This window comes from Bos taurus, chromosome 15, assembly GCF_002263795.3.
Source record: "Bos taurus isolate L1 Dominette 01449 registration number 42190680 breed Hereford chromosome 15, ARS-UCD2.0, whole genome shotgun sequence".
NCBI classification, from domain to species: Eukaryota; Metazoa; Chordata; class Mammalia; order Artiodactyla; family Bovidae; genus Bos; species Bos taurus.
In genome coordinates this window covers 49,823,527-49,840,633 of record NC_037342.1, presented here as the reverse complement: position 1 = coordinate 49,840,633, position 17,107 = coordinate 49,823,527, and the positions used below count along the sequence as shown (strand labels likewise).

Below are 17,107 nucleotides of genomic sequence, written 5' to 3'. Positions count from 1 at the left end.
TGTTCTTCTTTCTCCCAACCTTAGAGTGTTCCCAATACAACCAAAGTCTCATTCTGGAGGCTGTGATCACCAAACCATGAAACCTCCCACCTAAGCAAAGGGAGTTCAAAAGGATGCTAACTTCTCTAGAAATCTCTTCAGGTAAGTTAATTTTTGGAAGTGAAGATCTTTTTCTGTGGTCAGCTGAGCACAAGAAAAAGAATCATAGGTGGTAGGATAGTGGGAAGCAAGCAAAGCTTTCTGACTGAGGGGAGGGGATAAGGGAACTGACTATAAGAATGTGTTGGTATAATCCTCTATGTACACTTGAGCAACTACCTGATTTCATTTTTTCTAATACATTATTAAACATTCTCTGTGTACAGCTCATATATCTTTTGATACTTGTGACATTCTTTCTGTGCACTAGAGCTCTTTGCTAACCTGACTCTTAATGTATTTACTTATCTATCAAAATTCTCTTTGTGTTTTCTTTCTCACCATCAACCCTTTCTAAACCAATATAAAGGCTGAAGAAATGCCCCCATCCTGAGATTATATTCAACACAGAGGAGAACTATAATTGAACTGAACTTCAACTATTCAGAAACGATCCCTCACCAGTTACATCCTAGTAAAACATAACCAAACAACTTGCTAGTTTCCTCCAACTAGAACATCAGATCAGATCAGATCAGTCGCTCAGTCATGTCTGACTCTTTGCGACCCCATGAATTGCAGCATGCCAGGCCTCCCTGTCCATCACCAACTCCCGGAGTTCACTCAGACTCACGTCCATCGAGTAAGTGATGCCATCCAGCCATCTCATCCTCTGTCTTCCCCTTCTCCTCCTGCCCACAATCCCTCTCAGCATCAGAGTTTTTTCCAATGAGTCAACTCTTCGCATGAGGTGGCCAAAGTCCTGGAGTTTCAGCTTTAGCATCATTCCTTCCAAAGAAATCCCAGGGCTGATCTCCTTCAGAATGGACTGGTTGGATCTCCTTGCAGTCCAAGGGACTCTCAAGAGTCTTCTCCAACACCACAGTTCAAAAGCATCAATTCTTTGGTGCTCAGCTTTCTTCACAGTCCAACTCTCACATCCATACATGACCACAGGAAAAACCATAGCCTTGACTAGACCAGCCTTTGTTGGCAAAGTAATGTCTCTGCTTTTGAATATGCTATCTAGGTTGGTCATAACTTTCCTCCCAAGGAGTAAGTGTCTTTTAATTTCATGGCTGCAGTCACCATCTGTAGTGATTTTGGAGCCCAGAAAAATAAAGTCTGACACTGTTTCCACTGTTTTCCCATCTATTTCCCATGAAGTAGTGGAACCGGATGCCATGATCTTCGTTTTCTGAATGTTGAGCTTCAAGCCAACTTTTTCACTCTCCACTTTCACTTTCATCAAGAGGCTTTTGAGTTCCTCTTCACTTTCTGCCATAAGGGTGGTGTCATCTGCGTATCTGAGGTTATTGATATTTCTCCTGGCAATCTTGATTCCAGCTTGTGTTTCTTCCAGTCCAGCGTTTCTCATGATGTACTCTGCATAGAAGTTAAATAAGCAGGGTGACAATATACAGCCTTGACGTACTCCTTTTCCTATTTGGAACCAGTCTGTTGTTCCATGTCCAGTTCTAACTGTTGCTTCCTGACGTGCATACAAATTTCTCAAGAGGCAGAACATAGTCCTAATCATTTCAAGTAAGACAATCTCCAAGTATGTAATGCAAATATCTGTGAAAATGTCTAAGGATAAGGGTAATCAGATATACTTCATGATAAATATAATGAACTCTATCAAAATATTTATATGCAAATAAACTGAATATCAGGATTTAAAGTCTGCCCTGATGTAAGAATTACCTGACAAGTTGAGATATGCAGAACCAAGTTCACTATAGCTCTCTATTTATCACATTCTCATCAATAGGTTAATCAGTAACTGTAGCTACTTTTTGATGAACACATTATGACCCATGTAAACCGTGCAACAACCAGTGATATCAACATTTTAACCTCATTTCATAGGGGAGGAATTTCAGACTAAAAGAAGGGCAATTATTTAATTAAATTCACATGGCAATGAACAATAGCATTTCGCTTCAATTCCTAATATCTGTGCCTAAATATTATGCTGATTCCCAAACACTAAGCCCTAAGTTAGCTGAACTCAAGTCACAGAAGAGAAATTTGGTGATAGGATTCTACTTCATTTCTTTCCCAAATTCCCTCAATTTAAATACCATCCCTTAATACAAGATTGTTAATCAGCTATACTCTAATATAAGATAAAATTTTTAAAAATTCAATAAGTAAATATGACTCCTTATAACATCATCCTTCTCAATATTATGTATTTTTCCTACATAGTTCTTATTTCTTTCTCCATATCCTTTTTCTTTTTTCTCAATCTTATTATTTGCTTGCTTTTGACTAATTATCTTAATTCACAGTTTTATCTCCATCTGGGATCAAAGTCTCCTTTGTAGAATTTCTCATGCAATGTGTCCAAGGTTCAAGAAGCAATGTGCCCTTTCAACACACACACACACACGCACACACACACACACACACACACACACACACTTTCATGCCTAGAAATATTGTTCTAATACAGTTTACCTGTCTAATGCAGTGTCTCCCTGTTTTTCATAGGCATATGTCCCTTTTTTATGTATATGTCTATCTATCTCTCTCTCTATTGAGAGACAGAGTATGTGAGTGTGAAAGAGAAAGAAACAACTCAATTACAGTGTGCTCAGACTTATTAAGGTGATATATCATGGTGACAACTTTGTATAGTAAAATTAATGGTAGATTTGGTTTCAGAGAGTGATGTGTATAAATTAACTCATTTTACTTGAGTATTTTGTGATCTTTTATAAACCTGAATATTAACATTTGTGTGTATGTATATATATCTGTGTTTCTGTCTTGACAGGAAGACACAAATAGCAGGCTTCATTTGCCTACAGTCAGCAGAGAAATGAAGAGGGAAATATACATTCCATACTAAGCAGACCCAGTTTAAGAAGATTATCCAGAGATGAAGTTTCCCATGGCTTCATTGATAAAACTTCATAAAAGGTTATTTTATGATGTTAGAACTAACAAGAAAGGAGAGACCAGAAGATGACTACGACATGAGGAATGGTTTTGGGTGGCTTAAATAGTGGAAGGCCAGCACAGATCCAAAAGTATCTTACAAAGTTCTTGTTACATTTATAGTTCCTTTTAATAGTGTATTGTGTATGTTTAAGTCAGAAATGTGGTATATTCAGAATAATAATGGTTGTAATTTTTTAAAAGACAGCTTTTTTTGAGATATAATTCACATACTCTACATTTCTTATTATGTTTAAGATGTATTCCTACTTTGTATATAAAATATATAGTCATGAATCAACCAGTTTTTCTATAAAATAATAATAAAAAGATTTCAGGAAATATTTTGTATATCCAAGTAGCAAGGGAACAACTTATCTTAAAATTATTTTATTAATTTGAATGGCCTATTTGTATGACTCTTTCAACCATTAACTTTTTAAGTTCTACCAGGAAAGATACCTTGTTTAACTCATCTTCTGCATTCAATCTTAGCATAGAACTCAGTGCATATATGGTAGATACACAGTCAATGTTTGTTGAACTAAAATATAAAATTCAATTGAATGAATGGATTTGATGAAGTACATTAAAATCTTGTGGCCACATTTTACCATTAAATTTCATAGACTTTTAGGCCTCTATGATGCAACAAAGCCAGCAGTTATAGTAGAAGTTTCACTGATCTCTTCATTTTCTCTGTAGGATGAGACATGTTCTCTGACTGAGAAGATCTTGGTCTCTGAAATATTTCACTACAAAAAGATCCCCAAATGATGGCCTCACTCAATGCCACACTATTTCATCCCTCCTCTTTCCTTCTTCTGGGGATACCTGGACTGGAACATATGCATATATGGATTGGTTTTCCTTTCTTTGTTGTGTATCTGACAGCTGTACTTGGGAATACTAGCATCCTTTCTGTGATTCAGACTGAAAGTAGTCTCCATCAGCCCATGTTCTTCTTCCTGGCCATTCTGTCATCTGTTGACCTGGGTCTGTCCACATCCACCATCCCCAAGATGCTTGGCATCTTCTGGTTCAAGCTGAGCGAAATCTCCTTTGAGGGCTGCCTTGTCCAGATGTTCTTCATTCACCTATGCACTGGCATGGAGTCGGCTGTGCTCGTGGCCATGGCCTATGATCGCTATGTGGCCATCTGTAACCCTCTTCACTACACACTGGTGCTGACAAACAAGGTGGTAGCCATCATTGCATTGGCAGTCCTCCTGAGACCTCTGACTTTTGTCATTGCCTTTGTTCCGCTCATTCTAAGGTTACCATTTTGTGGGCACCAAATCATACCTCACACTTACTGTGAGCACATGGGTATTGCCCGCCTATCCTGTGCCAGCATCAGGGTCAATATCATCTATGGCTTATGTGCTATCTCTGTCTTGGTGTTTGACATTGTAGCCATTGTCGTCTCCTATGTACAGATCCTCCGTGCTGTATTTCACCTTCCTTCCCATGATGCCCGGCTCAAAGCTCTCAGCACCTGTGGGTCCCATGTGTGTGTGATGCTGGCTTTCTACACCCCTGCATTTTTTTCATTCATGATCCACAGGTTTGGCCAGAATATACCACGCTACATCCACATCCTTCTGGCCAATTTCTATGTAGTCATTCCACCTGCTCTCAACCCTGTAATCTATGGTGTCAGGACTAAACAGATTAGAGAGCATGTGCTGAAAGTATTTTCCAAGAAAAAAGCATAACTCTGGTAAAGAATCAAATCTAAGAAGGGAGTGGCACTCTATGGTCAAAATGAAATCTTTGGAAGCAATAGAGGCCTATCTTAGAGAAGGCCTGTCAGCTTCCTTCACAAACCTAAATTTAAAAGTTAGAATCATGTCAAATGCATTAATAAAGGTGTTTTATAATTTCCATTGTTTGAAAATAATTCAGCCTCTTCACATGGAAGAAAACCAACACTTTGTTTTGCTTCTACTATGACTGAACAAAACATATCACATTCCATAGTCACCACCAGTTTGAAACTAAACCATGCTGCCCCCACTGCAAAAGAACACAAGCAAACAAAAAAGATCTTTATATATTGATTTAAACAAAAATAAATGAGTTACGCTGATCATTGCTAGTTCTAAAATAACAGGTGCTGGAGCACTTCCCATATGCCTGGAACCCCTATTAAAAAGAATGCTGCTCTTGACTTCGCCATGTTAATGTTAGAGGATATAAAATTGACACTGTGTATATGCTATGTGTGAAGATGAGAATTTTCCATGAACAAAACTGAGGAAAGTTGACACTCTTTGTAAAGGTGTAGTTTTTCTCTTTTCTTTTCTTTTTTTTAAGCTGTATTGTGTTGGTTGTTTAATGGATGAGTTCTTACAGAGTCTTGCTTGCTGATACTTCTTTTCAAAGAAACCCTTATTTTTTAAGCAGTTTGTCTCTGTGTTTTCTGCCATTCTGCCACTCCATAGAAAAGTTTTATCCTAATAGAATGTTGGAAGCCTTAGATTTCAAGTCCAGTGTTACCCCTGAGTGTGTGTGTGTGTGTGTAAGATGAAATTCTAATTCCATGTGCTATCACTCACTATTTCTATTTCTATATGGCTTTGCTGACATTATTTGTAGAAAAGATTCAAGGGAAAATATGTTTGTAAATCTTGGCCAATAAAACTAAATTTTTAGTTATATTTTACTGCAGGACTCTCAGAGCTTTTAATTAACAAATTATTCATTTTAAATTTTGAAATTATCCTCCAACCATACTATGACACTTGTTCTATAGAAGGCACTTTAGGAAAAAATTTCCACTTATTTTTATTGCAATGGAAAATATAATGTCATAAATTATTGGAGTTTGCATTAATTAACATCACACCGTGAACTTGGGTTTATTCAAAAACAAACAGTTATGCTTTGGATTTTCTAGAACCTTACTGTGGTTCTAGAAAATTAATTATCCACTTATTATACTTATGACATAGACTCTAGTTGTATAGCCTAATTTGTTATCTTGAGTGATTTGGAAAGTATTCAGTCTGTTTGTATGTTTTTGTTAATGTGTGAAGAACTGGTATTTAACCTTTATAAGTTTGGTAGAACTCACCAGTGTAGCTATTTAGGCCTGGAGACTTCTGTGTTAGAAGGTTGCTCACTACAGGTTCAAATTTTTAAATTGGTAAGGGACTACTAAGGCCATCCATTTCCTCCTGCAATTTCTTTGAATGTCCTCAGTGAATGAGTCACAGGATTCATATCTCTCTAACTTTACCTTTTACTCAGGCTGAGGGCTGGTGAGAAGGTTTTTCTAATGTCTATCCCAGTATCAGCTTTGGATCACCCCTTTATTCCTGTGGCACAGACAAGACCAATCTCCAGGCTCTCCACACCCCCTCAGAAACAGAGCACAGTGCTTTGTTACTTGAACCCAGTGATTCTGCTGGTGGGACCTGGAGGATGGGGCTGTCTTCTGATTGTTCTGTTTCGGCCTGTCTCAGGCAGGTGTAGTGTTCCTGGATATTGAAAGTGCAGATTTCTCTGTGATTCTGCCCCTCCCCCAGTGCTGCAGGAGACTTCTGATGAACCTGCCTCAGCCTGGGTTATAGAGTCTGTTCCTACTCCTTTACCTCACAGGCAATGGATCTTCAAGTGATGCTTAGGGGACAGGAACTGGGTGAGGTATAGTCCCCATCCTACAGCAGATGCCATTCCCATCTACCAAGTCTGTTCCGTGATGCAAGCCTTCTCAGGCCTCTAGTCCTACTTTCCAAGAGTAGGCTTTCCAAGAGTACCTGGCTGAGCTCTAGGGAGAAAACCTGAGTGGGTCTAAATTCTCATTTGTGTCATACACAGACGGCCCTCAGCGATTCTATATTCTCGGTAGGTCTACACTTAGTTGTGAGGAGTTCACTTGAAAATTTGAACCAGTTCTTTTTTACAGGCTTGTATAGCATATGGCTGGAAAAGGAAATGGCAACCCATTCCAGTGTTCTTGCCTGGAGAATCCCAGGGACAGGGGAGCCTGGTGGGCTGCCGTCTATGGGGTCACACAGAGTCGGACACTACTGAAGCGACTTAGCAGCAGCAGCAGCATGGCATATGGCATCTTGGCTGGTAAGCATGGACCTGCGTTTCATACATCTTTGGCTCTGCCTATCTTCTCTGAGGTTTTGTGTTGGTTAGTTGCTCTCTAACTTCAGTCATCTGACATTTTCAAGAAAAGTATAGATTTTTATTATTTAGCATTTTTTAAAAGTTTTTAGAGACACATCTTCAAAGTTTATATATTCTAATGAAAAGCTATAACTCCTGGTAGGAATTTTAAATCATGTTACATCCTCTAAGTGGAAGGACCTTTATGTGTTCATTCTCAGGTTCCTACAACAGTATTTCTCAAAGCGTGGACCACTGAATCATAAGTACTCAGTATGATCTATCAAAAGAAAATAGGATTTTATTTATGAGACATGTGACAAAAGTTCTGAATCTTAGTAGCTTTAGAGTAGGTCTGAGCAATCTGTATTCTTAAGAGACTTTAAGTCTCCTTAATCTTGAGAACTATTATTCTGGAAAGTTGAAATTTGATTATTAATCAAAATGGTTAATTGCCAGAGGGGGGAAAAATCAGATACTCTTTAGGAAGTGAGATGCTTGAATGTAGAATTGGCTAACTCAAAACTGGACACTTCCCTTTATCCAACACACAAAGGCACGCATGTGCACACACATAAACACACACACACACAACTGACTTGACCTAATCCACACTGACTTTTAATTATCTACCTAATGTTCCTGATGTCCTATCCTTCTGGAACACTTTTATGATTTTCTAAATCCCATAGCCTTGGCTAATTACCTATTTTGTATTAATACTTCTCTCATAGCACTTGTCACACTTACATATCAGTGTGTAATATAACTAGATATAGTGTAGTGGCTAAGAATGTATATCTATATATGGAATTACTATGAGATTAGAAGAAAATTATGGTTTTAGAGCTGGAAAAGACTTCCAATTCTAGCTCCTCGACTCACTAACCCATTGAATATGAGTTTGTTGAACTATTTAATATATGGATATTTATGATAACTAACCCTAGAAAATATTATAAGAGTTAAGTCATTATGTATATAAAATACAAAATGAAGAGCTTGGAACCTAGCAAATGCTTAATAAATGCTGATTCATTTCCCATTTTTAGCTTGAATGGTAAAGTACTTGACTAAAATATTTCCCCATTGGTCAACTAATTTCTCTGTGCACATCTGAAGCTGAATTTTAGCTGCATCTGTGGATTACCTAAGGAACTTGAAAATATGAATGCCTGAACATGATCCCTCATAGTTTTACTTTCTCTAGATATTCATTTACATAGAACCATACAGCATGTATTCTCTTGTGTCTGACTTATCAGTTAGCATGATGCCTATGAGATTTACCCATGTGAACCTGTGTGGTGTGTGCTCAGTTGCATCTGACTCTTTGCAACCCCCTGGATGCCACCCACCAGGATCCTCTACCCATGGGATTTCCCAGGCAAGAATACTAGAGTGGGTTGCCATTTCCTTCTCCAGGGGGTCTTCCTGGCTCAGGGACTGAGCATCTATTGCATCTCCTGCATTGGCAGGCAGACTCTTTACCACTGAGCCACATGGGAAGCCCCATGTGAACCTTTAAGACATCAAGAAAAGCAAAATTTAATTTAATGACAAAGAGAAAAGATAATAAGGATAATTTGGTCAACACAAGCCTATTCAACTAATAATAGATTCCAAAAGACTGTAGGAGAATAACTTGAAAAGGCTAATAAAATGTAATAACTAGAGAATAGAACTGCATAGTTAGAGAAGTGCCATTCAAGAAGAGGGTGAATTGAAGAAAATTTTGGTGAACAGAGATAGGTAGCACCAAGAGACTCTGACTAGGAAAGTATTAAAGCATATGCTTGAGAATGAAGTATATTTCATCAAGAAGGAAGAACTGGGGCAAAAAATGGAAATTTCTAAATCTAGTAGTAAATTTTATACTGTAAGCCAAAGATGTGATTATATATCATGTTGATTTTAAATTTCTCTTATTTTTTACCTCATATGATTCTCCATTTTTGAAACAATATTTTATTATTTTGACAAAGAGCCTTACTTGGTACTATACTTCCTTAATGACTATGACAACATAGATGCAATAATGTAATAACTCATCTTTGGGTAAGTTACTTCCCATAGAAAAACCTTAGCCCTCAAACAATTAAAAGAAGTTCTTGATGAAGAAACCACACATTCACAGTTAGATAATATAATGTTTGTTCAGATATTACTTATGAATAAAAAAGATTTAGTTCAGAGACTTTGAAAAATTGAAAAATTTGAGAAACCTGTCTCGTATCTTCTTGGTCCTTACCCCATAGATAATGGGGTTCACCATGGGAGGGACTAGGAGATAAATGTTGGCCACAAATATGTGGACATGGGGCACATGGTGCTGGAGTATAGGACACTAAGATCACACAGGCATGAGAGCCACAAGTACCCAAGGTCTTGAGTCGGGCGTCCTTGGATGGGAGATGGAAGACAGTGTGGAGTATGAGGACATAGGAACAAATGATCAATATGAAGTCCACTCCTCCTGTAAGAAAGGCAACAATGAGGCTATAGGCTCTGTGGATTCTGGTCTCAGCACAGGCAATCTTGATGAGGGCCATGAACTCACAATAGGTATGGGAAATGATATTTCTGCAGTAGGGAAGCCACCGTAGCAAGAAAGGGTGAGGAAAGAGAAGTACTGTGCCCCGGAATACAATTGCTAGACCGATGCACCCAATTGTAGAATGTGTCAGAATAGATGCATGTCTCAGTGGATTACAAATGGCTATATAACGGTCAAAAGCCATTGCCAGGAAGAAGCTAGACTCCATGGTGGAGCAAGAGTGAATCAGGAACACTTGGGTGAGGCAGGCTCCAAAGCGAATCTCTCCATCATGGAACCAGAAGAGGCTGAGAAGTTTGGGCACAGCTGTAGTGCACACAGTAAGGTCAGCCAGAGCTAGCATGCAAAGGAAGAGGTACATTGGCTCATGGAGGCTAGAATCTGTCTTGATAATGAAGAGAAGAGAGCAGTTTCCCAGTAGGGCCAAAAGATAGATCACACAAAAGGGGATGGAGATCCAGATGTGAGTAGTCTCTAATCCAGGAATGCCGATGAGAATGAAGGTTGATGGATAGATATGTCTTATTATCTGCTGACATAATCATCAAATGTTTCAGTTTTCCCTTCATGGATTTTCATCTAATGCAAACAAATCAGAACATAAATTTTGAAGCCTCTGAGAAGTTAAGTTAGCCAAAATGCAGAGAATTATAGTCTATGGAATAAATACAATGTCTGTAAATATTTTGATAGACATTATTTCATTATCTGAGTGTGCAATATTATTTTAGAGTTATAAATTTCAATGTGGCTGCTCTGTAAATGCTAAATGAGAAAAGATATCTAGGTATCAAAAAAACTGGAGTTACATATATGAAAGCAAAATCTTCCATCAAGAAGAAAGAGATATCAGTTGAAAGCTGAAGACTATGTAATAGTCATGGGTTTGGATGACTTAGTAACAAACATGCAATTGTAAGATACAAACCAGAATGAAACAGGATGGGTGACAGAGTATTTTGAATGGAAAATAAACTTTATTTTAGATTTTAGTTATAATAGTTTGGGCACATGCCAAATTATAGGGGGTGGGTAGTTTTGAGATTTAAATATTGCAGTTCTGGGGGACTGTTGTAGAATAAACAGAAGGGGGTTAATTCAAACTAACATGGGATTCATGCAGGATGATGGCAAGAGTGAGCCTGATGACGGTGTGTCAGAAAATGATCAGTTTATTGCATTGCTCATGACCCACATCTGGCCCAAGAATTTGTGTTTGCTCTAGTAGATAAAAATTACAATATTGTTATAACCTGTATTCTGTGCTTCCTTTACTTTTTGGGGATTGTTGTTTAGTCATTAAGTTGTGCCCAACTCTTTTGCGACCCCAAGGACTGTAGCCGCCAGGCTCCTCTGTCCATGGGATTTCCCAGCAAGAAACTAGAGTTTCTTCTCCAGGGGATCTTCCCAATCCAGGGGATCTTCCCAATTTCCTTCTCCAGGGGATCTTCCCAATCCAGGGATTGAATTCATGTCTCCTGCTTTGGCAGGTGGGTTCTTTATCACTGAGCCACCAGGGAAGCCCTACTCTTGCTTACCTTTAGGTTTATGTCTACATTCATTGAGCTAAAACGAGTTTTTACAAACTTTCCCTTTTTGATCCTCAAATGAAATTTTATATCCTTTTATCTATAGTTGTGTTTCCATCAACATTCTCCTAGTAGTCATGTACTTTAAGTTTCATTCTTTCTATTTGTTCTACCTCTTTACACAAGTTAAATCTATTTCCCAGTAGAAAATAAGTGTATTAATTATGCAGAGAAAAATTCATACAGAAGTGAATAAAATTTTCCAATTATTTAAAACATGTTTTATCTTTACTTGCAATCATGAAATTAAAAATGCAAATGAATATGATAGAAATCACAGTTTATATTTTTAACCAACAGAATATCATGATTTTTGATATCAAGCATTAGAGAGGTTTGAGCAAATGAGCAACTAGTATGCATAATTGGCAGAAGACAATTGACCTGTTAGAGAAAAAACTGCATAGTAACTATTCTTATGAAACAAAAGGTTTGGCAGATCAATTTAACTATTTGCCATCCTAGGGAATAATGCTCATATATACATATGGAGGGAAGATCCTCTGGAGGAGGGCATGGCAATCCACTCCAGTATTCTTGCCTGGAGAATCCCATGGACAGAAAAGCCTAGTGGGCTACAGTCCATAGGGTCACCAAAAGTTGGACATGAGTGAGTTACTAAGCACATAGACATAGAAGTATATACAGCGATTCTCATTGTAAAACTGCCTATAATAGAAGAAAAAATTAAGCATCCAAAATGTCCATCAAAGTAATATCAAGTTAAAAAATCTGTAACATATTATGGAGTACTCAGAAGCAATTAGAATGAAGTAATTTTTATATATTTACATATAAAATATCCAAATGAAGAATGAAACAGAAATTCGATTTATCTGTTAACACAAAAGCACAGCAAAAATGAAACATGTATGTTTGTGTGTGTGTGTGTATATATATATTTATACTAAACACATTTATACTAAAGCTTTTACAAACACAGAAAACAATCAGAGAGGGTATACTTAGGAAGCATAGACTTAGAAAGAGCCTAAATTTGGGACTGTGATAAGAATATAATTTAGCTGTATCACTGTGGTTACCTTTTTTTATCAGCACCAGTGTAGTCGATAAATTCATGTGCTATATATAGTTCATGGTAAGTAAGTAAATAATGCAGAGCTGCAATGGTATTCATTATAAAAATATAAACCATGAAATTACAGAGGAGATGAGGCTTTCCTTCTCTTATAAAATATTGGAACATTTCTCTAAGCTTTTTAAATATCTTTCCCACATCTCTCATAGAGAACTTGTCAGTTTGTGAAAGTGGTGACCCAGTGTCTTTGTCCTTCATGGTGGTAATTTTTCCACATAAAATCCCTCAATAACTCAAGAATTTACTCACATATCACTCCTCTGAGATTACTTTTCTAGTTATTTTCAACCATCATTTGATATCAAATGATATCCCTCCTCAGCGTCCCTATGATGTGTACACTTACGTGTCTCTATTTTGCCATACTGCATTTTTATTTCTGTACATCTTTCACATTTATTATGGTACAAATTCTTACTTGACAGAGTTCATCTCTTTTCATGTATTTGTTTGATGTTCCAATGAATGAATTAATAAAAAGAGAAAAATAAGAACCTAAGGGAGTGTTATTTTTTCTGGTAAATAATATTATTTAAACTTAAGACAAACAATGGAATCACTATAAACTGACTCTGGTTCACACTAATCCCCAAACACTATAGTGTTATAGTTTCATATTATTTATACTATTCATACTATTAAATTTTTAATACTACTTTAATACTGTTTATACTATTTATTTTATCATATTAAATATTTAAGACATATACAAGAAATTAAAAATACAACAAAAATAAATTATAAAAAAGAAATACAACAAAATTAAATTATATCAATATTTTTTTCTTTGTCTGCATATAGGGGGAAAAAAGAGGGAATGGAGGAGAAGAAATATCTGATTTTAAGGATGAATAAAATAAATGACCTATAACACCTTCTGGCAAAATTCTGCATCTCAGACTTTCTCCATGCTGTTAAATATTCTATATAATTTTTTATTCTTGTTGGTTTTTTAAACTTTTTATTTTGTATTGGAATATAGCCAATTAACAATGCTGTGATGGTTTCAAGTGTGATGCATTGATACATGAAAAAATGTCAAGTTACAAAATAAGAGCATAGTAGATCCTGATATTATAAATCAAAACCCAAAAGACCTTGTATGCATACTTAGAAGAGTCAAGAATATGGATGTACATATGAGTGAAAGATAGTATATAAAATAAACACACCAAAAAAGTAAAAAATAAAAAAATAAGTTCTACATCTCTATCAAGCTTATAACAAAAATAAAAAATCAACATGAACTGAGCTTCTATTAGATATTATATTTCTTTATACTGAGGGCATTGTTGTACTGAATCCTTAAAGGGACTTTCTAGATAGGTACTCAAACATATAACACAGATATGAATACAAGTACATGATGTTCACTTTAGGTTCTCAAATCTCTTCTACAATGAATTCAAGGAGCTAGAATTGGAATCCAAGTGTAATTACAAGGTTTGCAATTTTGTAAAATGTTATGAAGTTTATATTAACCATTAAGAGGCAAGTGCTACACAGGATTCTGTAAATGTAAAATGACATAAAGCATGTTAGACAGTTTGGGGCAGCATGAAGAGTTATTCAAATACCAGAGATCTCTAAGGTTTGTTCAGAATGTAGGGCTGATACATCTGCACTCCCATCCTTTCTTCATTGCCTTTTTTCTGAAGGCCTGATCTAAGTAGAGAAGCCCATGCACAAATTTATTCTCAAGGAAAGCTGCACCCTGAAATCAACTCACATCAGAGTTAAACAGAGACCCCTATTCAGGGGTCATAAATCCAAAGGGGCTCAGTTGCTCCAAGAAATCTTACACAAGCCTGTTTTTCACAGCCTGTTTACCCTGATGAGAGTCCTGAAACCTTCCATCTGGCTATTGTCAACCTAGCCTATGACACAAATGAGAGCAAATTGTATTGCCTTACCTCACCAGGGGTGCTCCTGGGATGAGGATGAGTACCCACCTCAACTGAAGAAAACTTCATAACTTACAGCTTTTCATAATGAACTCAGTTGTAGACATGTTTCCCATTTTCTGAGGGTCCCATGGGCATTGAGTGGGAATGATCTCCCTATAGTGTCAGGGAACGATAACACTGGGAGTTAGATTTGAGTTCAGAAATCAGGTTGTAAGTCTTTAGAGCTAACATCTTTATAACAGGAAAATCCAAGAAAGAGGAGAGGGAAAGGAGTCTTCCTCAATTGCCTGGAGTCTGCCTTTCAGCAGGATTGCTTACATCTCAGAATTGGTTGTTTTTAAAAATAAATGCACAAATCTAAGAAAAACACCAATACAGTATACTAACGCATATATATGGAATTTAGAAAGATGGTAACAATAACCCTGTATACGAGACAGCAAAAGAGACACTGATGTATAGAACAGTCTTTTGGACTCTGTGGGAGAGGGAGAGGGTGAGATGATTTGGGAGAATGGCATTGAAATATGTATAATATCATATATGAAACGAGTCGCCAGTCCAGGTTTGATACACGATACTGGATGCTTGGGGCTGGTGCACTGGGACAACCCAGAGGGATGGTATGGGGAGGGAGGAGGGAGGAGGGTTCAGGATGGGGAACACATGTATACCTGTGGCGGATTCATTTTGATATATGGCAAAACCAATACAATATTGTAAAGTTAAATAAAATTAAAAAAAAATAAATGCACAAATCTAAAAAGTGAAGATAATGTCTAGTCCCTTTGTTTTAAATAATGCCTTTTTATTTTTAATATAAGAAAAGATAAAGAAAAACTAATATCAATCCTAAAGTAACCTTGATATTTAAATTATATATCATAATTTTCATATTAACATGATTTTAAGTATTCAAATTATATTAGACTAAATTTTATAGCATAACCTATCTCAAGACATGATATATACTTTATTACTTTCATATTAATCAGAATAAATTCCATTGATTTTTTTTTAAATGCACATCATGGTGATTTGATATATAAATATATTTTAGAAGGATTTCCCCTCCTCCCACATCTAGTTAATTAACATATCTGTAACCACACATATTTATTTGTATGTGAGAACATTTGTGTGTGTGTGTATCTATAAGAGAGAGAGCATTTAAGTTCTACTCCCCAGCAAATTTTGATTATATAATATAGTATTATCAACTATAGTCCTTAAGTTAGGTGCTAAATCCTCAGACTGTATACATCTTATAGCTGAAAATTTGTACCCATTTACCAATCTCTTCCCATTTTTTCCCCTAACATAGCCCTTGGCAACTATTTTTGAACTGTATGTCTGTTTCTATCACAGAAAATTTATTACATGAAACAAATGAAAATGTGACTTTGTTGAAAACTGAATAGCATTTAAACATTATTGTGTAAACTTTGACATCTTTAAACAATCAAGCCACTGAGATTTATTGCTTGATTTTACATGTATGTATTCCAGGCTAGCTTTTGACCTTTAACTAATTTTTGAATCTTTATTGTGTGTGACAATCTCACTAATTTCATTCATTATATAACTTGGAATTTTCTCATTTAACTTTAAATTTAGTTATATTCTTTATGTTATTGTTAATGTGTCTTATATACATTACATATACACAGTGAGAGGGGAACAGGCAGGAAGGCCAGGGGTCTTCAAATGGAGGAAATAGGCTACAAGTGTCAGATATTTTTATCTCTCTCTTAAGCAGAGGAGGAAACAAACTAGTGTTATATTTTTTCCCCTTCTCTATACAAATTTAAGAGACTTCCCTGGTGGCTAAGATGGTAAAGCGTCTGCCTTCAATGTGGGAGGCCTGGGTTCAATTCCTGGGTTGGGAAGATCCTCTGGAAAAGAAAATGGCAATCCATTCCAGTACTCTTGCCTAGAAAATCCCATGGACAGAGAAGTGTGGTAGGCTACAGTCCATGAGACTGCAAAAAGTCGGACATGACTGAGCGACTTCACTTTCACTTTATACAAATTTAAAAAGAGGTTTCTCTTAAAATTCTGTGTTGCCATAATGACACCTGGTTCCACCTGAACTTTTCTCAAACCTTGAGCTAACTAATGCATTTTTGTTATGGAAATGTTTGCCTTAAACTATGTTAATGTACTATACATTTACCCTAGACTCTGTCTTCAAGTCAGTTCCACCTAAAGGCTCAAATCCTGTATGTTTTACTTGTACATTGTTCTCCTAATCTATGTTAATAAAACTATATATTTGCTTGGAAATCTGCCTTTCTTTAAGATTCATGTCAATCGTTTATGGCCCAGGATGACTCACCCAATTCCAATGTTATCTCAATGCATGTTGTGGGTAAGGGGCCTGGTGCCATTCTCTGAGTTTTGAGACATTTCCTTTCTCTAATTAGCAGACTGCTAGTAGCTATATAATATCCGGCTAAAGACTAGCAGAGGGCACTCTTTCTGCCCTCTTCTGATGTCTATGTCAGAAACTTTCTCTATCTCTTTTATACTTTAATAAAACTTTATTACACAGAAGCTCTGAGCGATCAAGCCTCGTCACTGGCCCCAGATTGAATTCTTCTCCTCTGGAGGCCAAGAATCCCCGTGTCTTACGTGGTTCAGCAAAAACCCTTCAACAGCTGCTGCTGCTGCTAAGTCACTTCAGTCTTGTCCAACTCTGTGTGACCCCATAGACAGCAGCCCACCAGGCTCCCCCGTCCCT

The 17,107-nt window shown here is 36.7% G+C and overlaps 1 protein-coding gene and 1 pseudogene across 1 annotated transcript; one reads left to right on the top strand and one right to left on the bottom strand.

Annotated features, from left to right (window-relative positions):
• Nucleotides 1-3,860: 3,860 nt before the first annotated feature.
• OR52E1 (olfactory receptor family 52 subfamily E member 1) lies at nt 3,861-4,805 on the top strand. The gene has a single exon (NM_001390584.1). It carries the CDS (start codon nt 3,861-3,863, stop codon nt 4,803-4,805), a length of 945 nt encoding a protein of 314 aa, NP_001377513.1.
• OR52S1P (olfactory receptor family 52 subfamily S member 1, pseudogene) lies at nt 9,425-10,286 on the bottom strand (annotated as a pseudogene).

Coding starts and splice junctions, on each gene's coding strand:
- OR52E1 (NM_001390584.1), top strand. CDS start 3,861: ATGATGGCCTCACTCAATGCCACACTATTTCATCCCTCCTCTTTCCTT.